The sequence below is a fragment of the Fringilla coelebs genome (assembly GCF_963513975.1).
Source record: "Fringilla coelebs genome assembly, chromosome: 4".
NCBI lineage: Eukaryota > Metazoa > Chordata > Aves > Passeriformes > Fringillidae > Fringilla > Fringilla coelebs.
The window spans coordinates 6,319,488-6,344,788 of NC_140032.1; the positions used below are offsets into that span (position 1 = coordinate 6,319,488).

The 25,301-nt window shown below is 50.8% G+C and overlaps 1 protein-coding gene across 1 annotated transcript; it reads right to left on the reverse strand.

Moving 5' to 3' along the window:
• Positions 1-24,354, reverse strand: ATOH8 (atonal bHLH transcription factor 8). Its single transcript, XM_084205016.1, has 3 exons — positions 23,775-24,354; positions 9,515-9,706; positions 1-1,633 (listed from the first exon to the last, which is right to left on the reverse strand). The coding sequence occupies exons 1-3, from the start codon at positions 24,201-24,203 to the stop codon at positions 1,628-1,630; spliced, it is 627 nt and encodes a 208-aa protein (XP_084061142.1). The 5' UTR covers positions 24,204-24,354; the 3' UTR covers positions 1-1,627.
• Positions 24,355-25,301: the final 947 nt, after the last annotated feature.

Consider the following 25,301-nt stretch of genomic DNA (forward strand, 5'->3'; position numbering starts at 1 on the left):
TGACAATCTAAAAATGTATTTTATTGGGCTGCTAATAATGACCAGCGGTGAGAGTGGAGGGGGGAGAAATGTAATGAGCTCCTGGGAAGGGGTTTGGACACAGCTGTCCCACGTGCCCCAGAAATCTGGTAGAAGACATCTCGAGTTCACTGGGAGCCAGGGCACTTGGCATTGAGCAGCCTGGCACCCCAGACTCAGGTTTTGCACAGCAGCTCCCCAGCTCGGGGCTCACCAGCCCATTGCTCAGCTTGGGAAAGAAACAGGCAGGCACTGAGGAGTTCAAGTTTTGTATATTCATGTCAGTAAAACAGAGATTATTCCTCCCTTGCCCAGTGACTCTTGCCTGCCCCATCCCCTCACCCGCCCCAGTGCCTGGCGGTGCTTGGCCAGACCCACACCGGAGTAAGTCAGACACACGGGAACCTGATCCACACTGAATGCCAGGATGTGAATCTGGCCTCACAAATAATATTTCCCCTTGAGATTAACAAAACATGTTCATCTTCTTGGTTTGGAAACTCATATTTTTTTACTTGAACACAGAGCTCTGTCCCTCCATCATTAGCAGATGTCCTGCATACGAACTGCATTACCTATAAAGTCTGCTTACTCCAAGCAAATGTTTCTCCATCTCTTCTCTTTTTTTTTTTACTTCAATTTGAAGTGAAAGGTACAGTATAGGATTCAAATGCTTTTGCATTACACGAGTTTCTGACCACTTGAAAAACCCCATGGAAAAAAAGACTTCACAAACCTGAAACACCGGCTGAATCATTTTGCTGCACTTCTTTCTGCCTGGCTGAACTTTCTTATGATATCTTTTTCTTCTATCTCTCTCTCTTTGCTTTACATGGCACTTGGCTTTTGCTTGTTTAATTTTATTTCTTTATTAAAAAAAAATAAATTCATAGCTCCTGTTTCAGCTCTCACTTCGTGTCAGTATTTCAACCCTGTGGATGTGTCGCACAGGCAGGAACATCAGGAAATTACCCAAAAGGCAGAACTACAGAGTAGCTCAAAGGAAGAAGCAAACCTGAATGCCAAAGCATGGTTTGGTGTTGTCCCAGCTCTTGCCCACACCAAATGCTGGCTCCAGGGCTGCAGGCAGGGAAGTGCAGGCTGCAGAAATAAGAGGAAACTCACAGAAGGGTACAGAAATTGGGCTTTGTCACCAACAGCTGGCTGGCCTGCTTGCCACGATCTGAATGGCTCCTCTGACTTTTCTTTGGCTCAAAGGTTTAACATTAAGGCAAAAATAAGACACAGTGTAGAAGCTCCATCAAATCTTTGGCACAAGAGCAACAACAACAACAACAAAAAATTACTGTACACATGAGCTGAGAGGGTAACATTTCCCAGTTAAGCAAAGGGAAAAGTGCTAAATAAATTGCACGTACGAAAAGGTGGCTGGCTTAACAACAATAAGAAGCATCCCTGTCCTTTTGTTTTTCCTTTTCCTTTTGTCCTTTCTGTTCCAGAGATTAAGAAAGTTCCTTCGCCAATCGTCATCTCCAATAGGGGTTTCTGCAAAAAAGCTGCTTTCAGTCTTCATCTGGATCATGCAACCTTTGCCAAGACCAGATGTAACTCTGGCTGGAAGCTCTTCTGAATCCTCCCTTCCTGGTTGTTACTCCTGGAAAGAGAAAGATGCACCATGAGATCAGTGAGCACATGGTGTCCCTTGCATGGACCATCGCTGACGCACGCGGGTCCGTCCTTGGGGACTGCCAGCCACGGATCTGCAATTTTTAGGAGCTGGGCTCACAGTGGGACCATCTGTAGGTGCCACAGTGGAGGCCAGAGCCTGCACAGAGGAGAGGGAGTGGCAGACAGGAAGAGGAAGGCTTGGGGAAGAAAAACAACACAGTAATTTGGTGTTGGGTCCAACTCCTGCTGAAAAAAAATAATTAGAAGTGATGGCAAATACCTGCTATTTTCTGTTCAGGAGCTGATCTCAGAAAGCAAAGGAGTGGCAACTAGATGGGTTTAAGCAGGAGATGGGCTCTCCTTCCACATTTTAGTTGTTGTGTTGAGTTTTCTGCAGCATGGCTGCTCAGTCTGTGGGACTGCAACTTGTCCCATGTGCCTGTGCATCCCCTGTGAGTCACTGCTGTGGCAGATTACTTGGGAAATTACACTGGGCTACAGAATATCATGGTCAGGTCCATAGGAAAATGGTCAACTCCAAACCATGGCAGCTTTAGACAAGGAAATCTCATCTAAAACCCCCTTCAGCATTAAAATAAGCCCCACAGATATCCAGGAACAATAGTTAACATAGCTCAAAACTGAGGAAAATCCTCGGGGCCTGAGGATTTCATGAGATCACATCCCCATTGTCCAAACTGCCTTCATCACGTGGGCTCTAAATCCTCTTTTAAATAACTTAGGAATTAGAAACTTGGAAATGAGATCACATTTAGCTAGTGCTACCAGCGTTTCTTGCTTTTTGCCAGTGGATTTAAGAACCTTTCAGGGTGCAGTGCAGCTTCTGAAAGTCCTTTGGACACAGTTACCAATTCCCTGAACAGGTCAGCCATATTTCTGTCAGTCTTAAAAAGGTCAAACTCCTTAAAGCCTGGCCTGAAAAACTTTCTTCCCCAGTCTGTTTTGTTTCTGTACTGCCTCTCCTTTTCCATCACTGGATATTGTAACATCAGGGTATAATATACTAGTGACCTACTGCTATTTATTTGATTTATGGCTATCATTAGGGCAGCTGCTGTGAGATCAATGATTGCAGCTGACCATCCATGACAGGCTAAGGGACAGGGGAACCTAAAATCCACCTTTTCACTCCCTCCTGTCAAGTGCAGACCCAGGGAAGCCCAGGACTGCCCCAGTACCACCAAGGTTTCTCTTGATAAGAATATTTCACTAAAAGCACCCAGGTCATCCTCCATGAAATAAATGCTGGTGTCTGCTGGACCCCAGATTCCTGGAGTTGTCTCTGGACAATCCTACTGCTGCTCAGAGAAGATGTAGAAACTTGCTCTAATTCAAGGCCTTTTTTGGGATTTTGAATAAATTAGGTTCAGGTGGGAGAATGACAAACAGCCTTATGTATTGCCAATGTTTCTGTTGGGACCCTTCAACAATATGTAATATATATTAATAACCTGCAATAGAAAAGTAGGTTGTTTAATTCCTCCCACATTTACCTATGGAAAGAAAATGTAAAAGAAGGGAAGCAATGACTGCTCTCATTAATATTGAAAGACAGCAGAGAGATCAAAAGCATTTGTGGGTTTGGGGAAGTAGGATGGCTTTAGGAAGAGGAGTCTCAGGGCCAGGTCTCTGCTCTGAAGTCTCTGTAACTGGGGAAGATCAGCCATGGGGGGACAAGAAGGAATATGCACAAACCAGGCCAGGGCATTTGTGCTGTACCTTCCAGACACAGGAAATGGAAAGGGGAATGGAGGGATCCCCCTGCAACACGATGGAGATGCTCAGCACACCTCACTGGCACCACTTGATGGGTCCCCAGGCATTGCCCAATGCTTGGCCATGGGTTGTGTTTGGTGGGAACAGGCTTTTATTTCCCCCTCCACCCTTCCTCACTCAGCCAGGAGCTCTGAAGACAGATTTATGAGCCTGGGTCTGCTTTAAACTAATAACATCAGAACTCCCATGGCTCTTGAATTTGACAACTGGCCCAATGACCTTGGTGAGTTTGCAGCATCCTGGAGCATTTCAATCTCTATAAATCAAAGCACTTCTGGAATTGAGTCAGCCTTTGTTCCAGGGCTTCTCCTGTCTCTTCTGCTCACATCTTCCTTTCCCTGCAGTTACCCACTATCTATGGGGTGGATCTTACCCTATTCTTGGCAACACCCTTGCTACAAAGGGGACGGACCCTCTGCTGGGATCCTGCTCCAGCATGGGAGCAAATCCCTGGTCCCATCCCTGTGCTGTGATGTACTGCTCCAACACCCTTTAAAGCAAAGGGCCTTTTGGGGTGCTGTGATGCAACAGGAGAGTCCCACATCACATCTTTTGTAAGGAAAAGCTTTGGGCCCTGCTCTTTGGGGTACTGATGCTCAGTGCCCCAGTGGGCTGATGCAGGGTGTGCAGTGCCCTTGGGGATGCCCTCGGGGTAGCTGTTGCTGCCTCCCTGGCCAGAGTTGGGGGATCTTGCTCATGAACTCCTCACGAGCCTTAGCACCCGTGCCCCACCTGCAATCCTTGTTTTGGGCTGCAGGGACACACAAGACACAAGTGATAAACAAATTAATCTCACTACCCTCCCACTGCCTTGCTTGTAAGCAGGTCCCTGGGCGGGTAATCCTTCAGCCAGCAGGCAGCAGGGATAACTCTGCAGACCCAGGTCCCCTCTGTGCCCCTAGGGATGCTGTCCCATGGCAGATGGACAGATGGACAGGCGGCTGAGGGCGGGTTGCTGCTCTCCTGTGGTCCAGCTCCTCCCTGGAGCCCGCGGAGCTGGCGGCCGTGGGGATCAGACTGGCTGGCTGCCCGCTCTCGCCGGCAAGTCCTAGCAGGGAAATGAAGCTATTTTTAAAGAGGAACCTCTGCTAAGTCAAACTGCAGGGGAAAGGGAGGTTGAATCTCATTATGAGACCCCCTCCCTCCTCCCCACACAGGATGGGAAGCCACGAGGAAGAAATGCCATGCAGATCATCAAGGTTTTACTGTGCTGGCTCTGAATGGTTCTGATAATCAATATCAGATGATCAATAACAGCAAGACCCTGCAGCCAGGATCATCGGCACAAACCAGGGGGTGGGAGCTGTGGCTTCATCTCGGGGCTTTGTCAAAATAAATCACGAGTCATGATACAGTGTTATCAAAAAAATATGCTCCAAGCAAATGGTTTCAGTGCTGTACAAATCAAGTCTGCCACTACCATTTCTCTTTTATAATATAAACCCTTAACTTGTTCACTCCTGCAAGTAAATACGCCTGCAGAACGCCCTCCTTCCAATTTTTTCAGCAGGAATAAGTGTTACCTACAGCAGGAGCTCTGCTTTTAGCAAAGTAGCAATGAGGGGGCATCAAGGCACGGCACAACACCACAATAACTATTTTATATAATGCAATAACTACATACATAATGTCAGCCCTTTCAGTGCAGCAGGCTGCAACAAACAGAGAAGCTTTTTCATTCCATATATATGTTTCTATATCATTTAATTATCTGGGAAAAGATATATATACAGCTTATTTTTAATTTTTAATTCCTTGCGTCTGTGCTCATCCACACACACAGGCACAAAAACAAGAAACTAAATTCCAGCCGAAAACTTTTATTGAGCTCCAACAGCTCGCCTGTTATTCATAACCCAGTTTCCTCTCTCACAAAGAGACCTTTCGCATGGTTTTGGTTTTTTTTTTTAATGTGTGTGTGTGTGTTTCTTTTTTTTTTTTTTCTTTTTTTTTTTTTTTTTCCCCCTTCTGCCTCGCTAACAGCTGCTCGCAGTGTTGTATCCTGAGTGATGATGAGGTTCTGAAAGTGTTTTTTTGGAACAGATGGCCAGGAGAGAGCTGGGGAATGTGCCAGCAGCAAGCTGGGGAATGCGCCAAGTCCTGCAGTGACTGAGTACTCCGGGTTCCAGCTCGCGTGCCTTTCCCCTGCCCTCTGCCCCAAGTGGCGCCAGCAGGACTTCCCAGCTCGCGCTCCGAACATCTGGAGTCTGCGACTGCCAGAAGAGCCGGGACGGGGGGAGGATGAAGCAGAGAGAGAGAGAGAGAAAAAAAAAAATCCCTCACCCATCCCTCCCTGCTCCCATGGCCGCGGCGATGCTGCTGCCTAGCACGGGGCTAATCCAAAGCAAGGAGGGGAGGGGAAGGCAAAGAAAAGGAGCCTTGCCAGGGGTGTTTGGGGTTTTGGGTGCTGGGTGTGCTGGGCAGGGTGTTCGTCCCTGCTTGGATCCTGCTCTGTGTAGGCTGAGTGACTGTGGTTGTTCTGCCCCACAGCTTTGGGGTCAGATCCTGCGGGGCTGTGGTGCACAGCTCTGCACCCTACAAATTCCAGGGAGAGCCCCCAGCCATGCGCCCTACAACCTTATCCTGACTCTGAGCTGCTTTCCTGCAGGGCACCAGAGTTCAGCACTGTGGGGGAAAAGCTGGAAAAAAGAGACAGTGGGAGCAGCAAGCTGGACCCCAAACACCACAGAACCCCCGTGAGTGGCCCCCTGGCCACTGAGGATCATGTGGCATGCAGAAACAGGGTACCTTGGGGGTAAGGAAAACTTGGGCTTCCCTTTCTCTTGCTGTTGCACCCTCTGTGCTGCTGGAGAATGCTCCTGGAGGGAGCTGAGGGCACTTCCCCCCTTTTTCCAGGACACCAGCGTGGCCCCTGCAGCACTTGGGGCTCTGCTGAGGGTGTCGCAACCCAGATCTCCAACGTGGTGCAACTCTTGGGTGCACGGTTAAGGACAAGGCTTGGTCCAGACCATTTATAACCAAGCAAGAGGCAGCTTTAAAGAATGAAAACTATCATCAGAATTCACCACCACCACCCCCCACAGCCAGCTTTTTTTCTTCTTTTTTAAGAAAAGGCATCTGAAGCCTCCTTTGTTGCTTATAAACGAGATCTCCCATCACCAAACATCCTCAGTCAAGTCTCAATTGCAAGAACTAAAATCACCTTATAACTGTAGTTAGGACAGAAAAGGGGATTTTTTTTTTCCTAGTCAACTTTGAAAGACTAAAGCCAACTTTTCTAATTAACAAAAAGGGAATAGAAAGGGGGGGGCAAAACCACTCAGTAAATTTCCTATTGCAACAGCAAAATATGAACAACAACCTAGTGTTAGGGACACAGGATAATTTGCCCCCAAAAACAAAGCAAAAGGCAATGCACAATCCAGCAAAGGCAACATCTGGAGTCTCTGCCTGCCAAAACAAACTCCAACCAGCTACTTTTTTGTGTGAAAAGATCACGGTGCCACAGCACATTGCAACTAGAGAGCTGAGAGAGTGAGAGAGGCAGACACACAATAAAATGGAGATGACAGGAGATAAGGGCGTTGTGGACCTAACCTGCAGCTCAAGGAGCGGAGGTCCGCGCTCAGGATCGCTGGGATTTTTTAAAGAGAGAATATAAAAGGCAACTCAAAAAAAACCAGTAACAAAATAACAACCACCCCAAAGTCGGTAATTCAGAGGAACTGCTCAGTGAGTAGTGGTTTCAGAGACGTGATTAAAAACACACAGAGCTCACAAAAACGTGCCGATTTCAACATTAACGAGGGCGCGGCGATTTTGGGCCAAGCCATTGTATCCTCATCCAGCCGCCCGTGTGAGACCCCCCAGGAGAGACATCCCTTTACAGCACCTGACACCCAGAGCCTGGATCAGCTGCACAGCCATCCCAGACCTCTAATTTCCCTCTGACAACTGCCTCTTCCCCCTCTGTGCTCCCGGTTTGCTCGGCTCGAGGAGAAAGGGAGATGTGCAAGATGAGTCCTCCCAACCCAGGCTTTGCATCCCCACTCCCATCCACTGGGATTTACCAGAGTTACTCAGTGGTACCTGCTGGTTTTGGCTTCATCAGCAGCTGGATGTGCTCTTGCCATCATCTGAGCAAATACTGCTGGAAATAAAACTGTACTTGTCATCCCTAAGGGAATCTGTGTGCTCTGGGGCTGCCCTAAACTTGCAGCAGAACTGTAATTTCCAGCAAGAAAAGCAAGAGCAGGGATTAAGATCCTGCCTTGGGTACCAAGCCTGACTTTCTTTTCTGAGAGGGTTTTTGGAGGAGGTTTAGAGTGTCCTTCAAGAAAGTGGAGAAAAGGCAGATTTTCTCCTGGTGATGCTGTTTCTGTGGGTTGGCGGTGCCTGGGAGGTGCCCTGGTAGAGTTCCATTGTTCAGGCACTCTGGATTGGCTTGGGGCTTTTCTCCACACATCTGCTCTGGAGTGAACCACCGTAAATGGAAGGCTTTTAAATCTTCATTTATTTTTGAAATTAAGGACGAGCCCAGCTCTAACCCTCAGATGTAAACACCCTGGGATTTGGAGCCAGTTAAAATCTGGCTCCCTGTTTCCTGTCTTTAAGCCTGCATTGGTTTACACACACCAAGACAATGGGTCTCAGCCCACTGGGTGCCCAAAGCCTGAAGAGCAGCCCAGAAATGTGCTGCAGCCCCATGAAGGACGCTCTTCTCTTCCTTCCCTCCATTTTGACTCTGGGAGGGGGACCCAAGACCTAACTAGCAATCTACTAGAGCCTCACAAAGGATGCTCATCCTCTTCTTGACGTGGAGAGGGGCTCTAAGACCCAACCAGCAACCTGCTGAAGCTCCAAGAATTATGCTTTCCTCCTCCCCATCTTAACTTGGAGAGTAGACACCAGAACCAACTCTCACCTTGCCCCAGGGTTGGTGGCACTTCAGTGTCCCTGGGACAGCACTGCCTGGGGCACTACAGAGCCCAGGGTGAACCCCCAACGCTGGGCTGTGCCCTGGAGCTCCCCCACACCTCCCAGTCCCAGGCAGAGCTGTCAGCTGTGAGCAGGAGGTGCTGTGTCCCTCTCTGCCTGGCACTGCTGCTCCGTGGGCATAAACACAGCCCTGACAGCCAGAGGAAGCAACAGGGAGTGTGCTATTGTGTTTATTTATAAACTGAATTGCTGCAGGATGATTTGTTGGGCTAAAGAGGAGGAAAAGTGAGGAAACCTGCCCGAATCAGAGGCAGATCTTAACAACACCGGGGAAGGAGCCTGCTCCCCAGCTTAGCTGCCCATTCATCCATTAAAATCCTGCTGATTTATTATCCTGCCTGACAAGCAAGCTCAGAGAGCAGGGGGAAGTTCAATTCAAGTTTACAAAACTCTTTTTGTCATAAAAGCCTGAACAAAGACATCAATCACTCCTTTAATTCACCCATGTCACTCTCTGAGAGGAAAACTGGCAGAACGCTCTGCTTCTTCCTCCCGCCGCTTGACGATGATTTCACCTAATTGGTTCAGTGTTAAGTAACCTAAAGGAATGCAAGGCATAATTAGATTTAACGTTGTTTCCTCAAGATACCCACATGTCCTTCAGGTCATACATCTTACTAATGTGTTTATACATATAATGTCTCCATTAGCTACCTTTTTTTTTGTTGTCGGGTGATTTTTCTCAGAGATAAGTGTGAGATTAAACAAAACAGAAAACACAGGAGGGTGACAGCGTTTTACAGGCTCCCAAAGGCGACTCAAGGTTGGTTTGGTTTAACAAGTAACAGTCCCAAGATGACTCTTAATGGGATCAGGCTCGTGTTGAAACACACGATGGGCAACTAACGAGGGGAAGAGGCTGGCGTGGAGGACGGGGAGGAGAGAAAAGCTTTTGATTAGGGAGGAATGTGGTTATTACAAGATCAGATGGATGGAGGAGAAAAACAGAGAGAGAGAAAGGCGAGGGATAAAAAATATCAGGCAAATTTCACAAGGTTCAGAAAGGAAGGAAACCACTTTGGATTTTTTTTTTTTTCGTTTTTTTTCCCCCTCCCTTTTGTAACTTTTACCATTTTTTAGGGGGTGAGTTGGGGGAGAGGCTGTAACATACCTTCCTTTTTTTAGATCTTCCTTCTGCTTGTAAGGTCCTAGTGCACTGCTCCACGCATTCAGAGAAGCTCATGTTACTGTGGTCAGCACTGTAATCCAGGTCTGCTAGTCTGGCCAGGGAAAGGATATAGTTACAGGCTATTCTCAAGATGGCCAGTTTGGACAACTTTTGACCATAAGAATAGCAGGGAACCTAGAAAGGGCAACAGGGAAAAAGAAATAATTAAAAATTAGGCCAGATAAACAAAATATCTCGCTTGAAGCATGACAAAACAACTCTGAGTTATTTTCTTAGCAGTTTTAACATAAATAGAAACTCTAGTGATAAAATGCCATATGGTCCCAACAGGTTTTTAAGAAGAACTCCCCTGCTGATCTCCATGGGGATGAAAGCAGCACGAAGCCTCTTGATTTCAGCAGGGCAGTTCTGCTTAAAATGTGATGGCAGGATACGGCCCAGGACATCAGCCTGCTGCTCAGTTCACTTCTTGGAGGCCCTGTTTCTCAGAAACCTGCATCCCCATGCCTCCCAGAATCTTGTCTTGAGTAACTTAGTCCCCACAATTAGCTCCCATGTCATCACAGGTCTTGCAGAATAAGGCAGTGAGAAGGTGTGAGCAGCTATATCACAACCTGTTGGTTTTGTGCTCAAACATCACCAATTGTGACTTTCAGCCCATGCAAAAACACAATGTTGCTGAGTAGCAGGACCTTGAGCAGGCAGTAGTTTCTACCTGTTCTAATTCCCAACACTCCACCATGGTACCTCACCCCACAAAAGAGACAAAAACAGAGCCTGTTTCAGGGAGCTGGGTATATCTTATGCAATTTATTTCTTCACCCTGAAAGATTTCTACTGTAAGGTGAAACATTTGAACAATTCAAACTAAGCTGAATGTGTCTCAATAACTGAGCAGTATATGGTTCTTGCTGCAGAAGGGTGGGATGCTTTTCAATCAGGATCTAGAAAAACACTACACTACACTTGATTTTAGCCATAAAACTTTTATCTGTCCAGCTTAAAGAGAGGTCTTCTGAATTTGATAGGCTTGGGCACCCCATTTTCTAGTTTGCAAAATTGCTGAAGGTCACTCAGCCTTTAATGAGCAAGAGTCTCTTGCCTACGGGAAACTGAAGCTGTGCATTCATCTGAAATCCACCCGAGCCCCTCAGGTTGTCTGACCACCTGTCAAAGTCTTCACAGTCATCAATCCTTGGAACACCTCAATGTTTCTCCACCACCTGCCCCTGTACCAGCCTCTCCTCTCCACAGCCCTCCAGGGTGTCACACTCAGCTCAGGGCTGCAGATTTTTATTTCCTCTTGCCATGCTCATGCCTCAGCTCCTCTCCCCTCCACAGGAACACAAAGATGGGATCACCCCTGGAATGCTCTGACTTCACAGAAGGTAAAATGGGTTCAGCCCCTCCACAAACCCCCAGCAGCCACACACAGATGCCAAAGGAGGAGCAGGGCAGCTCAGGCATATAAAGGATTTCCCCAAGTGTTCTGTCAGGCTCCAGCTACCATCACCTCAATCTCTACAGCTAGATGTGCCATCCCCAAATTTAGCAACCCATGGTAGATCTTTTCTGTCCATGAACTTGGTCTGGTAAGCTGAACCAGCCCTGTTGATTTTTAGCAGCCACAACATCTTTCTGCAAAGCGTTCTCTCCACTCTACAAAATTTTTTTCTCTTTTTCCTTGTTTTGAACTTGGCTCTTACTGTCTTCCCTTGAGGTACTACAGTTCTGTATTAGAAGAGAAGACAACAGATATTTATTCACCTCCTGCGTGACATATGTTTTTCAGTTCACCATCATCTTTTCAGCCTCTTTTCCAAAAGAAAAAGATTAATCCTCCTCAGCAGACAGTTCTATGGAAGCCATCCCATCTCTTTGATGACCCTTGCTGCTCTTTCCTGAACCTTTCCTGTCCCTTTGGAGATGAGACGATCAGAACAACACAAAGTGTTCATGTTGTGGGTGCATATATCTAACAGATGCTAATGGTCTCTGTTTTGTTTAATATTCCTTTCTTCCAAACTCCTGATTTGATTTGTGACTGCTGCCAGACACTGACCCAAGACTTTCCTTGAACCATCTAGAAAAACCTCAAGGTCTCCCTTCTCTGAAACAATGGTCAGTTCAGGGTCCACCACTTCATATGTGGACTCTGGTATGGCTTTTTCTCCACTTTATCTGTGTGGTATTAATTTCATCTGACATATGATTGCCTCATCACTCAGAATCATGAACTTCAGCACAGCTCACACAGCCACAATTTCAGGCAGTGGAACCTGACATTCCCTGTTTAAAGCAGAGCTAAGCTCAGAGTCAGATCCTGGTTTGTCAGCTCATGATGTCCCTCCCTGCAGGAACTGCCCCTGTTTCCCTCCTCACCATTCCCTGCCTCCATACTGATCCCTGATCCCCACTCCCATCCAAGCTGTTTGGTTTCTTCTCCCCTAGGGAAGAGCTCTGCCATGGTGCTTATGGAAACCCAAACTGATTGCTTGGCTCACCCCAGCCCAAGAGCACAAGGATTTCAGTGCTGCTGACCCTGTGGGAATGTGTCTTGTACAACACACAGAATGCTTTAGGCTGGAAAACACCCCTAAGGACATGGACTCCAACCATCAACCCAGCACTGCCAAGGCCACCACTGAACCATGTCCCCAGGCACCACACCTACACATTTTCTGAACACTTCCAGGGATGGTGACTCTATCACCTCCCTGGGCAGCCTGTTCCAATGGTAACCACACTTACAGTGAAGATATTTTTCTAATATCCAATCTAAACCTCCCCTGGCATAACTTGAGGACATTTCCTCTTGTCCTATCACTTGTTACCTGTGAGAAGAGACCAAATCCCACCTGGCTGCCCCCTCCTGTCACGAGTTGTGCAGAGTCAGAAGGTGCCCCCGAGCTCCCTCAGCTGCTCCTCATCAGACTTGTGCTCCACACCCTTCCCCAGCTCCACTGCCCTTCCCTGGACATGCTGCAGCCCCTTCATGTCCTTCCTGTAAAGAGGGACCCAAAACTGAACACAGGATTGGAGGTGTGATGTGGCTGAGACGCCTCTCCAGAGACCAGCCATAAAACTTCAAATGGCCTTTTTATCAAAAGCATCATCTGATTCCCCTAAAACTACAAGGAATCACAGAATAGCTTGGGTTGGGAAGGACCTTTAAAGGTCCCCTAGTCCAAATTCCCCCTGCAATGAGCAGGGACATCACAGAGAATCTGTTTAAGAGCTCCTTTTTGTCTGACAAAACCTCTCTCTAAATCCCTGCCTTCACTTTTTTTTGCCAGCATTATGCTCCCAGCAATGCCCCTGCCCTCAGTACCTGGTCCCCAGATGCAATGAGCTGAGTTATTTTGAAAGCAAGAGCTCCAGGCAGCAGAAACACCCAAGGCTCTTTCAACGCCAGCACAAGGAAAGCGGCAGAGACCCAGATCAAACAGCATCAGGAAAGAACAAAGCAAGATGGAAACTAAAATGGAAGGATTCAGTGAAATGTGGGAGTAATTTCAGAATTAGAGCAAGAAGGAAGTTAAATTGAGTGGAAGGAAAATAGACCATGAAATCCTTGAGGCTGATGCACAGACACTGTCCAGTTACAACACAAGAAGGCAGGCTAGTGTCTCTTTTCCTCATCTGTTTTGCTCTTTCTTTTGTGTTTTGGGTTCTTTCTTTTTCTTAAGGAAACAAAAAGAAACAAAACAAAACCCAAACTATTTTGTAGGACGTGTTTGCCACAAAAGGCAAGGAAGATTTCAGTGCTAGCACAGCTGACAAAATCCTCATCTGGGGTTGCACAGCACTTTTCCCACACTACTACAGCAAAGTCCAAACTGGAGCTGCCCTGTATGCCCATGGGAGGAGGTTCACCTTGAGGTGTTCAGATACTCCTGGGATGGGTGCAGGGCACCAACATTAAGAGATAAGAGGTTTTTTTGCCATGGTAACAGTGTTAGAAAAACTGTTTCATAGGAACCCTCCCTGTCTTGGCTCAGCTCCTGCCATTTTAATGTTTCCTTTTGAATTAAACATGGGAAATTAAGAGAGGAATGAGCCACTTAGCTCAAAACCAGAGCCAAAACTTCCCCAAGTGTGCCTGTGTGTAACTTTGGTATTACCTCTTCTTTAACACAAATCCTACAGGAAAGAGGGGACAGATTTGTACAAACTGCAGGAAAGGGTGTCAGTGACACACCTGGGTGCCAAGAAATCTTCAAAATCCAACTTAAAACAGAGAGAGTGTTTTAGAGGTGGGAAAAACACCTGAGGCTGGTGTGGCCCTGCAGGTGTAACCCTCCCAGCTCCCACAGAGTCTGCACACAGATCTTTGGCAGGCAGTAACGTGAGCAGGTATCTGTCATGCTCCTGGCAAGGACCAAACCCTTTCCTTCTGTCCCCTTCTTGCTCCTCATGCCTGAACTGAACAGACTTCAGTGCTTTTAATGTGGCAGCTGTGAGCTGAGCAGGTCCATTCAGAGCCAGGGGGAACCAGGCTCGAGTTCCTGGGCAGTTAATGAAAATATTTCCCTTATCTGACCTCACCGGTCTCTGCCGAGCAGCAGCACAGCTCACCATCTTGCCTGCAATATTTGCAATGATTAAAAGGCATTAGGAAGGAACTGCAACTGAAATTTCACACCAATCCTGAGGAATGCAGCCATCTGCTAGAAAGGCGAGGACACCAGCACCATCCTCAGCTTTGGGACATCAGCACAGAGTGAGCTGGGACCACAGGAACCAGAGCTCCAGTCAGAGGATGTTTGTCAGTTGTGTCTGCAAAGGGCTCTGCAGAGTCTCATGGGTCTTATCAGTGATCCCCAGGCTGGCAGGAGTTGAAGCAAGGCAAGATGAATGTTCCTGGGACACACTCCTGTGCAGAAGAGCCCTTCTTTGGCAGGAAAATAGAAAGGGATGTGACCTAACAGGTCTGTTCTATCCTTGACGTCTTAGACTCAGAGGCAGCGCCCTTGGAAAACCAGAGATGCTCCCTTTGAAGTCCGTGGGAAATCTGCTGTGCTCCTGACCTGCAGCCAGCCCTGCTGAGGGGGGCAGGGATCCACTGCAGCTCCCCAGAGCATCACTGCCCTTCACCAAAGCCATGGGCTGGCAGCTGGTTCTGACATGGCACAGGAGAGGAGGCTGCAGGATGAGTTTGGGGAACAGCTAGAGATGAGTGAAAGGGCACAAGTGCCACGTGAGGGTACAGAGTGTGTTCACTGTGATGGGTCTGCAGGGAACAAACCAGGAGCATCCTGTGCACTCTGGAGCCATAAGCTGCTCACATCATTGAGCTTCTGTCTGTGTAGCTCTGTCTTTGTAAAATAGATACCATTTCCATAAACACCCTCTGGACCTGTACAGATAACATCTGTGAAACCAAGTCTGCTTTTACACTGCATGAAAATGCTGGGCTAAAGAAGGGTGTTGAGTGCTGGGGGTCCAGATGTCTCTGTTACTGTGCTCCAAATGTGATTCAGCAGCACAGACGTGCACAGATCCCCTCCACATGAAGGTCACACAGGGCAGAATTGGGCCCCCCAGGCCCAGCAGGGAAGATGGGACAGCTCTAATGCAGTGTAGAGCTCTAAGGCACTGCTCTAAAGCAGTGTTTGTGATGCAGCAAAAGCCAAGCCCTCCTGACAGCTAGTTCCTCAACATGCCACAATAAGCTGCTGAATCTACCTGTCTGCTAATTCATCTGGTTTATTTTTATGCTGGGAGTTAAAACACATCAGGGCCCCTCTCCTTGCCCCCCTCCCCCAGGAAAACACTTGGCTGCCTCTCCCTGCATCCCAACACGCAGCCCAGCGGCGCTGCCTCATTGTTTGTGCTGCGCTTCCTGCCAAAAATATTTCCAGAGGTTCATATAAATGTCCAGTACTTAATGGTTCTGGCTGTTGCACATCCCTTTCTAACCCAGGGTGAGTCAGACACTTCCTGGGGCTCAGGCACCTTGTGGGAGCAGTGGCAGGGTGGGGCAGCAGGACTGACAGCGCCCCTTGTTTGTCAGCCCTGAGCACTGGGGATGCCCCTCTTGCATGATCTCAGATTATCTCCAGGCTGGCATCTGTAAAGCTGCTGTGGATGCCTCATCCCTGAAAGGATGCCTCATCCCGAGGCCAAGCTGGATGAGATTTTGACTGACCTGGGCTAGAGGAAGGGTCCCTGCCCACAGCAGTGGGGCTGGAACTGGATGATCTTTAAGGTCCCTTCCTACCCAAACCCTTCTGTGATTCCATGAGTAAGATCCTTAGCGAGCTGAAGGCTTTGCCCAGAAGATCATTGCCTGTATTCAAGATGTGTTACATTGCAGGGTGTTTTTGGGAAGGGTTTGGAGCCAGCCTTTTTCTCTTTCCACCCAGTTCTGGGGGTGAACTGAACACATATGGGTCCTTTTGCTGCTTGCAGGACTCATTTGATGACTTGGTTGGTGTGTTCAGGTTCACCAGCAAAGTGACTTGGCGTCCCTACCCTGCTCTCAACAGCTGCAGGCCTTCAGTCCTAATATTCCAGGTGGGACAAAGAGGACTTACACAGCTGTAGGAGGGAAAAGCCTGCAAGTATTCCTGGGACATCCTTCCACAGTCCTGCCAGATCCCTTCAGAGCTGATTCCCAAATATCCCTCCAGCAGCACAGCAGCAACCAGGATCCACCCATGGCTCCTCTGTGCCACTGGTGCTCACTCCACTGACCTGGACCTTTGGGGCAGCACCCTTGGGTTTGACCCCAGTCAGATCTGAGGCCAGATCTTGCTGTGTGGTGATATGGCATGGCCCCATAGAATCACAGAATAGTTTGAGTTGAAAAGGACCTTCAAAGGTCATCTAGTCCAACCCCCTGCAGTGTGCAGGGACATCTTTAACTGGATCAGGTTGCTCAGAGACCTGTCTAGCCTGACCTTGAATGGTTTTAGGGATGGGATATGTATCACCTCTCTGGGCAACCTGTGCCAGTGTTTTACAAGCCTCATTGCAAAAACCTTCTTCCTTATATCTAGTCTAAATCTACCCTCTTTTAGCTTAAAACCATTATGCCTTGTCCTGTGACAACTCGGTGTACTAAACAGTTTGTCCTCTTTTTTCTTATAGTCTTCCTTTAAGGGGAAGGGGTGAGGGGGCTGAAAAAATCTCCCAGAACCTTTTCTTCTCCAGGCAGAGCAATCCCAACTTTCTCAGAACCTTTTCTCCTCCAGGCAGAGCAATCCCAACTTTCTCAGCCATTCACTTGATCAATTTAGTGGCCTCCTCTGCGTTTGCTCCAACAGATGCACATCTTTCCTGTCCTGAGGATTCCAGAGGTGTGTGCAGCCCTGCAGGTGGGGTCTCACCAGAGCAGAGCAGAGGGGAAGAGTCACCTCCCCTGACCATCCATGGTGTCACAGTGTCAGATTTTCACAGAGCTCTACTCCAGCCAGCCATGGGCAGCTATTCCATGCTGTGAGTCCGAGAGGTTTTGTGTTCTCTGCCCCCAGAATGCAGTGGCAGAGAAGGGGCAGCCCTGTGCTAGCAATGCAGTCCCAGCAGTTTGAAAGCAAGCCTCACCCCTGCCTCACCACGGGGAGCAAAGTGCTCAGCCCAGGCCCAAACCCAGCTGAAAAATGCCAACAAGAACAAAAGCAGCACCGCTCAGGCAGGAGCCCCAGTGCTGACCGAGGTGCCTTTGCCTCTTGGGTGGGTCCAGGCTGTCAAACAACCCAGCTCCTGCTCCCCTCCCAGCTCCTGGCTCCCCCACCGCTCGCATTACAAAAACATGAGTTCACTCCTTGGAGCGAATGAATTGGCTTCCTCCAAACAAAACCTAGGTGTGGTGCTGGGTGAGTTCACCCTGGGAAACTCTTCCAAATGGCAGTCTGCTTAATGCTGCCCCAGGTCTGGCTCTGCTCCCTTTTGGACAGTTGTCCTGCACTTCCCACAGAGGTTTTGCACCCCCAAAGCCTCCTGCACACAGCACATCCCTCAGCATCACGCCTGAAAAATATCACATTGCTGGGCTGCAGCAAAGCTCTTACCTTATTGCTGGTTCTTTGAACAACTTCTCAAAATAGTAACTAGACAGACAATTACTGGGATTGTCAGAGGAGAAATCCCAGGGCTACTGGACACAGAAAATCTCCTCTGAAAGGGGCTGCCTTCCAGCACTATAGTGGGGAAACACTTTTTTGGGCAGTAGTTTCGTAGTGGCCATCTGCATCTCTGAGGTCCAATGGATCCAAACCCCCTGGTAAATAGAAGAGCAAGCTCCACTAGAGACAGTGGCATTAACTCTTCAGTCACCAGCTGGACACCATGGGGTTTTCCCCTCCCTTGCTGTCACTGCTGAGCCCCAGGAGCTGTCATGAGCCTGTGGCAGCTGCAAAGGAGCACAACCTCCCCCAGCACACACGTGGCTCTGCTTGCATCCCTGCATGGCACAGGGGACAGTGCAAACCAGGACCAGGATGGCATGTATCACTTGGGGATACATCACATGGCACAGACCAAAGGAGATGCAGGCAGGGAGCAAAGAGCCTGGGGAGCTCTGCTGCAATGTACTGAAAAGTGTCCCACTTCCCCACTGCAGCCCAGAAAGGAATTTGACAGTGGATTAAGGCAGGGAGCAGAGGCTGGATTCAAAGCTTGATGGAGAAAAGCAGACTCTTTTCTCCAATTTCAGTGGGAGCCATAAGAAAACACAGAGGTTAACTCAGGGTGGCTGCAGCAGGCAGAGCAAATACCTCCCGACAGGAGCAGGATTTGTAGCAAAGGATAAAATCAGCTAGACAGCAGCCAAGGGAGCAAAAAAGCCCTGTTCTTGGTGACACACAGCCATTGTTTTCAGGATTTTTGTCCTTTTGTTTGGTTTCTCCCTTATTTTCTTTCCTCCTGTGTTGCTTCAGGCCAGTATTTTGTCATCTTCTTTAGCTGTTAAACCACAGGGCTGCCCCACTCTGGGCTCTAAATATCCATCAGTGTCACTTGGGACTGGCAGCAGCCATGGAGATGCTCTGGTTAACGCTGGGCTGCTCAGTGACAACACACAGCAGTGGCACTGCACACTGTGTCTGCAAGATGCTCCTGCTCTCCTGAAGTCCAGCTGCATCTCTCCAACAGCCAAACTTTCCTGCCCAGCCTTCACCCCCCAAGAGCTCAATGGGTGGTTTGCCTACAGGAGCTGGGTTTTAAGGCATCCTAGGGTTTCCTGCTGGTGGGATGAATCACTGGGAGATGTCAGCAGGTGACCAAGGATAGCTCTCAGCCTGCCCACAACACAGAAAGGACACGTCAGCGACACTGGTCACACGCAGGGTCCCGCCTGCAGAGGTGACAAACCACAGCCACCCTTGGGATGACACACAAAGAGGGTGAGCATGGAATGGTGCATCCGCAGAACAGCCTCAGCCTCTGCTGCCTTGTGGCCAAGGCACTGCTCCAGCCACAGCTCCTGCCTCCATTTCCTGCCTGGCTTGTCCCTTCAAACCCCTGCAGAGTTTGTCCCCACAGCCACAAAATCTCCTCCTGTAGCCTTGAGGCTTCTGCTCCTGATGTCCCACCAAGCTCCCAACGGGAAGGAGCAGGGTCTTTTCTGCACTGATTTAACAAGAAGCCACAGCAACCATGTGCATGCCAGCGGCACAAAGTGAAAGGATACTAGTGTGTGTGTGTGGGGGGGGGAAAACCTCCATTCCAGCAACTAAAAAGCCCTATAAAACCCTAAAGAATCTCCAGAACCCACACGAGTGCAGAGAGTGAGGCTGTCAGCTGCTGAGGCAGAGAATGTCCTGGCAACGTGGTGGTGAAAAGATTTAGGAAAACACCAATGCACTTCAAGGGAAGATAAATGTCTGTGGACACATTTGCTCCCAGCACAGACTCCAGCTCACTGTGGCTCCATGCATCACTTTCTTCAGGAGGAGCTGGACAGCAGTGCTCCAGAGAGAAACCAGATGTGCAAGCCCAGGCAGGCTCCAGATCAGGAAGGCTGCTGTGGTTGTCTCCATCCATCGAGGGAGAGTTTGCTGCCACCTTAGGGTCTGTCAGCACAGCTGAGGAGCTCGATCCCAGCTCCTGGGAGTGTAACATACTGGTTTGCCTGGCTGTCCGTGCAGTCTCATGGTGAAGAGCACAATTCCCTTCCGGCCAAAGCCTCCAGCAGAAAACCTGGTGGCTGAGGCCATACTGCACTAAAAGTTACAATGGTTCAGTTTCACAGATGGGATTTGCTGGAGGATGTCTCTTGCTGCCAATAGGAATTTGCAGACAAAAAAAGAGACAGAATTGCATTGCATGGAGAACAGTTGCTTTGAAGATAGGCAATGTTGTTGTCACATCTTGTCCCCTCCAGATGGGTTGCACCACTCCATGAATTTGAACATCCACCAGCAAAAGGACAGGTGGGAGTCTTCACATGGAGGACAAGGTGACCCAAGGTCCTTGTGAACTCAGTGCTATGTCTCTGTCTGCATCAAAGATGTTTGGGTTCACTGACCACCCACCATGGCAGGGAGAGAAAGATGAAAAGGATGGAAGTGATAACCCACCATGTCACATGTGGAGGGTCCTGCAGCAGCCAGGGCAGTGCAAGAAGTCACTGACCAGCACCTGCCAGGGCGTTTGAGGGCAGGAGACCAGTGCTCCAGATAGGAGCTGCCCAGCCACAGGGACAGGAGCAGCCCCCAGGAGGGACACCAGAAAGGCAGCAGCAGAGGGACAGCCAAGTACAGCAGAAGTATCTCACCACCTCAAAGTGCCTCAGAGCAGGTCAGTGTTTTCCAAGGAGAACTACAGTGTTTGCCTCAGGAGTCTGCTGTCAGTGGAAGGATCACTTGGACAAATGATACTTGGGGGACACTAAGGGGGTGAAATCTCTTCCAGATTTCATAGCACAAGTACCAAGTACACAAGTACAAGACCAGGGGGAAGAAGCTGTTTCTCAGGAGCATCTGCTCTTCAGTCCCACTTCAGTGGTCATATGGGCAAAGGCAGCAGCTCAGTTCAGAGAGGGAAGAGAAATCCTCATTCCCGGTGGCTGTGACACCATGGGCAAGGACACGTCTCTCCCAACAGCAGGCAGCTTCCCAGGGCTGGCAGCTGCCCGCCTACCTCCCACCTCTGAGGGGGCCCTGGCCTCCAAGGCAAGCTGGGGACAGCTCAGTCCTCAGGGACATGGCTGGCTTAGCCTCTCCTTGTGTGAAACAACTGTGTTTGGCTCTTCCTCCATCAAGAACTGGGAGAAAAAAAAAAAGGACCCACACCCCTTCCTGCCATCTGGAGAGTTAGCCAGCACAAGCCAAAACATGTGTGCCATATGTAGGCAGCTGTGGAGCGCCGGGACGCCGCCGTCAGCCCATCTGTCTGTTGTGCTGTGTGCCAGTCGCCTGCCCTCGGGTGGGCTGCTGAGACAGGGAGAGCGTCCTGCAGAGAGGCATGACTTCCCTTTCCTGCTCCTCCTCCTCCTCAGCAAGCAATGGGCTCCCTACAGTGTGGCCGTGGTGGGTCTGATCCTGCAAGCAATGGGGTTTTATCTCACGTGTGCCAGTGAGGATGGGTATCTCCACTCGTGCATCCAAACAGGGTGGGGACAGCGATGGCACCTGTGGGTGTTGGGTACCAGTGGCTGAGGAAGGCTCCTGCTTCCAGCAGCTCCACATGCAGCACCTGACCCCCACCCAAAGGAGCGAGGGGCCAGGGTCGGCCGTGTGCAAGCACGGCACAATCCCCTGCTCCTGGCCTGCCTGTCTGCGGGGACGGATCAGTTTCAGCGCCTCAGGAAAAGCCTCCCAGCTGCTTAAGAGCCTGATATGTGATGACAAGGAGGGGACGGAGGACTAAGCAAGGAACAAGAAGGGAGGCCTGGAGCAGACAGCACACAGGCATTGCCTCTCTCAAGGGGCTGAAGGCCCTTTGTATGCCCTGGCGTGTGGGAAGACGGTGCTGACCTGAGAAAGCTTCCCTACTGCGGGTACCTCCAGCGGGGCATCTCCACAGCCCTGCTTCCCACCCGCCGGCCAAGGTGTGACAGAAAGGAGCCTCCTGTCTCCTGATCCGAGCTGCACCCCAGAAACCCCTGCGAGTGACGCGAGTGCCAAGGCAGCGCCGTGCGTGTGTGCAATGAAGCTGACTGTCACCTGATGTCACGGACGGCACCAGGCACGCCGCTGGCAGCCCAACAAGAAACGAATACAAATGTCATCCAATGATGGTCGGGACAGCCAGCCCACCCCTCAGCAAATTGCTAGGAAAACCTCGTGGCAAACATTTCCCAGAGAATGATTTCTTTCTCTCTGCAGAGTGAGCACAGCTCTGCCAGTATGCTCCTGTGCTGACCCTAGAGACCGGCTTTCACGGGAAGAGAGGACGGCAACTTGTTCTCCAGGCTCTTTGGGCTCCTAGCTGAGTCCATGGCTGAAGTGATTTATAGAGACAGGGCCAAGGCCAGGAATCTGAGGCTTTTCAAGAGTTGCCCATTTCCCAAAAGAGTGCGGCTTTAATTTGTTGCCTGCCTGACTTGTGCTTGAGGCTCAGCCTAGAACAAGATTGCCAGTGATTTGGGAAATCAGTACTACTTCCCCTTGCGGTTTTAGTGGTGTAGATGTCTGTCCATGGAGAATCAGACTGACACTTGCAGGCGTGTTACACACAGTCACCAAACAACTGAAATATGGAAGCAGCTCACAGAAACAAAAAGTCTGGAGTTTGCATCTACAAGGGGCAGCCTCTCAGCACTGGGGGACAGCACCCAGCACGCACTGGATTTCTGGGATTATAACAGGGGCAGTGAGATCCCACCACTGCACAGTGATCAGAAATGCTCTAGTTTAGTTGCTCACCAGTGATTCTTTCCTGACATACAGCCCTGGTCTCAGCCCCTGAAATCTGTTTGCCCAAGTAGATGACGTGAAAGGATTAACTCTTGGGGTGCAGCTACTCAGGACACAGGAATCATTGAGAAAGGCTCCAGGCAGCATGCTGAAGGTAGGAACAAGCAGATTTCCACTAAGCAGGGGAGAGGATTGAGTCCTAAAGTGAGCACACTTGGGGAATGGCTCCGATTAGTAATGTCCAGAAGATGGTAGGGAAAAGCCTGTGTGTGTGAGCTACCCTGCAAGCAGAGCACGGTGCTCCAACCAGGGTGGAGGGACCATCCTGGGAGAGGTGATGCTTAACTCTTCTCACAGTCTGACTCATCTGCAGCTTACCACCCTCTGAGCCCTCTGCATCTCCTCCTTCCTGCACACCTGGAATAGTCCCATCAACATTTAACAGAAAGGCAGAACAGGCAGCACAGCTGGGCTTGCACAATGTGACAGCACATCTTTGTCTATGACTGCACTCTACACGGTGCCTACATGCAGAGAAGGCTGAGTACAGGGGCCAGGGCACTGATTTATCCTTGTGCAAAGATACAAGAGCCTTGTGGCTTCTATGAATCTCTCCTCATCCTGGGGAGGTAATGGAAGGATTTTTACCAAAACCTTTCATTTACCTTTCTAAAGTGCCACCCTGACACTGTGAACGTATCCTTTACAGACAACCATAAGGATTTTCAAGTCCTCTCAGCAAGAAAGCTCAGCACCAGATACACTTCAAACACAGCCTACAGTAAAAACCATGGGCAGCTAACTGGCAGAGGACCACAGCTCAGCTTGGCTATCCCTATCACACAGGGCACATAGAACGTTTCAGAGGCTGCTGCAAGAACCCCAGGGGCTCTGAGGGATCAGGCACCCTGCACCAAAGTCAACAGGAGCACGGTGCTGCCGAGATTGCCGGTGATCTTTCTGGGGTAGCCGCAGCTGGACAGCTGGCGAGTACACGTGCTTTAGGTACAGGAGCATCATCCCAGCTCCTAGCTTGACCTCTCTATACACTGTTCTCCCTCGGAGGGATATCTCGGTTTTGCTTTATTTTTCGCCCTCTACACCACTCTCCCTCCGGGAGAAAAAAAAAAAAAAAGTCCAAAACTTTCTAACTACAAGCAAATTAAAACCCCTTATTTATTTATCTTGAGTGTTAGCACAGTTCTAGGGTTGGTACTTCCAGGCATTTTGAACCGACTTCCCCTCCTGTCAGGCGGCCGCTCGGCTCCTGCCCTTCACCTCCCCTGGCCCCGGGGCAGCGCGGGCGCTCCCCCGTCCCCGCAGCCCCCCGGGGGTCCCGACGGGCAGAGCACGGGCCGGGCTGGCGGAGCGCTGCCCGGTGCCCCCCGCGGAAGAGCGGCCGGGCGGAGCGGCGGCGGTGCCCGGGCGGCGGCAGGTACCTGCTTGCGCAGCGCCTCGAAGGCGGCGCTGATGGTGTGGACGCGGGTCCTCTCCCGGGCGTTGGCCAGCAGCCGCCGCGTCTGCTGCAGCGCTTTGATCTCCGGCGAGACGCCGGACGCCTCGCCCGGCCGCGGGCGCGGGGAAGCGGCGGGCGGCGGCGGCGGGGCGGCGGGGAAGGCGCTGGCGGCGGCGGGGCCGAGCGCGGCGCTGCGCGGCTCCCAGGCGGGCGGCGGGGCGGCGGCGGCGGCGGCGGCGGGGGGCGGCGCGGGGGGGGCGCGGAGCCCGGTCCGCCGCCCGCTCAGCACTTTGAGCTCCACGCGGAAACTTTTGCAGCCGCCGTGCTTCCGCCGCAGCCGCCGCAGCCCCCCGAGCTCGGCGGGGCACAGGCGCGGCCAGGGCTCGCCCTCGGCCAGCGGCGCGCTCCGCATGGCGCGGGGCGCTGCGCGGCGAAGCTCAGCCGCGGCCGCTCCGCCGCTGCCGCGCCGCTCCCGATGCTGCTGCTGCCGCTGCTGCTGCCGCTGCTGCCGCCGCCCCGCTGCCGCCCATCTGCGCCCGCCCGGCCGCGGCGGGCAGCGGAGCCCCGGCTCCGTCCGTCCGTCCTCCGAGCCGTGCGCCCGGCCGCAGCTCCGCGCAGCTTCGCGCAGCTCCCCGCAGCCTGCCTGCCTCCCGCCGCCGGCAGCCGGCCGCCGCGCAGATGAGCGGCTTTAAAGAAACAGGAAGGCTGGCCTTTTTTTTTTTTTTTTTTTTTTTTTCTTCCCAAAACAGCTGTGCTGCCAATCTCCTTTGTTCATCCCCCCCTGCCCCCCCTTCCCTTCCCTCCCCTCCCACCCCACTCCCACTTTCTTCTTTAATCTCGCTCTTCCATGCGATGGAAGAGAAATCCTGCCCCCCGGAGACTCGCCGCGACCCACCGCGTGCGCTTCTCCCCCAGCCCCCTGCCTTGCTTCCCCAGGGAAATCTGGGTTTTGCTTTGGTTTCCAACCCGCTTCATTCCGCTTCTCCTCCCTTATCACTGGTTTTCCGCATCAAGACCCTCATCTGCGAGGCATGGGGTGCCTGACTTCACGTCGCCTTCCTGAATGTGCCCGGGAGCACCGCCGGCACCCCGGCGGGATGGGAAACTGGGGGAGCTCCGGCGCTTCTCGCACATCCCTCCCGCCGCTCGCGGAATCCTCCGGTCGCTGCTCTGCCACCGACTCGGACCCACTAGGAAGAATTATTCCGCAGCAACAGTCTGCCCTGTTTTTCACAGGGCTAACGAGGGAGCCTGCACTCGTGCGTTACTGCTACCAGCTTTGGGCTGCCTTCTGCTGGCACCCCAAACCCCCTCAATTCCCCTTACCTCAGCCTCGGGGGAATCAGGGCAAGGGGTCTCTGCAGAGTGGACAGACAGGGTGGGAGGGAGGGAGGGATGGAGAGGTGCAGTTCACGGTCAGAGCTGTGGCACAGCTGTGAATAAACTGCATTTATCAGGATTGCAGGAAAAATTTGGGGTGGAAGGGACTTCAGGAGATCCTTTGTAATTT

What these genes read in the sequence shown, in the direction of transcription:
- ATOH8 (XM_084205016.1), bottom strand. Translation starts at nt 24,203, where the DNA reads ATGCGGAGCGCGCCGCTGGCCGAGGGCGAGCCCTGGCCGCGCCTGTGC. An exon ending in TCGAGGCGCTGCGCAAGCAG is followed by an intron (nt 9,707 to 23,774) that starts GTACCTGCCGCC and finishes TGCCCTTTCTAG; the next exon opens with GTTCCCTGCTATTCTTATGG.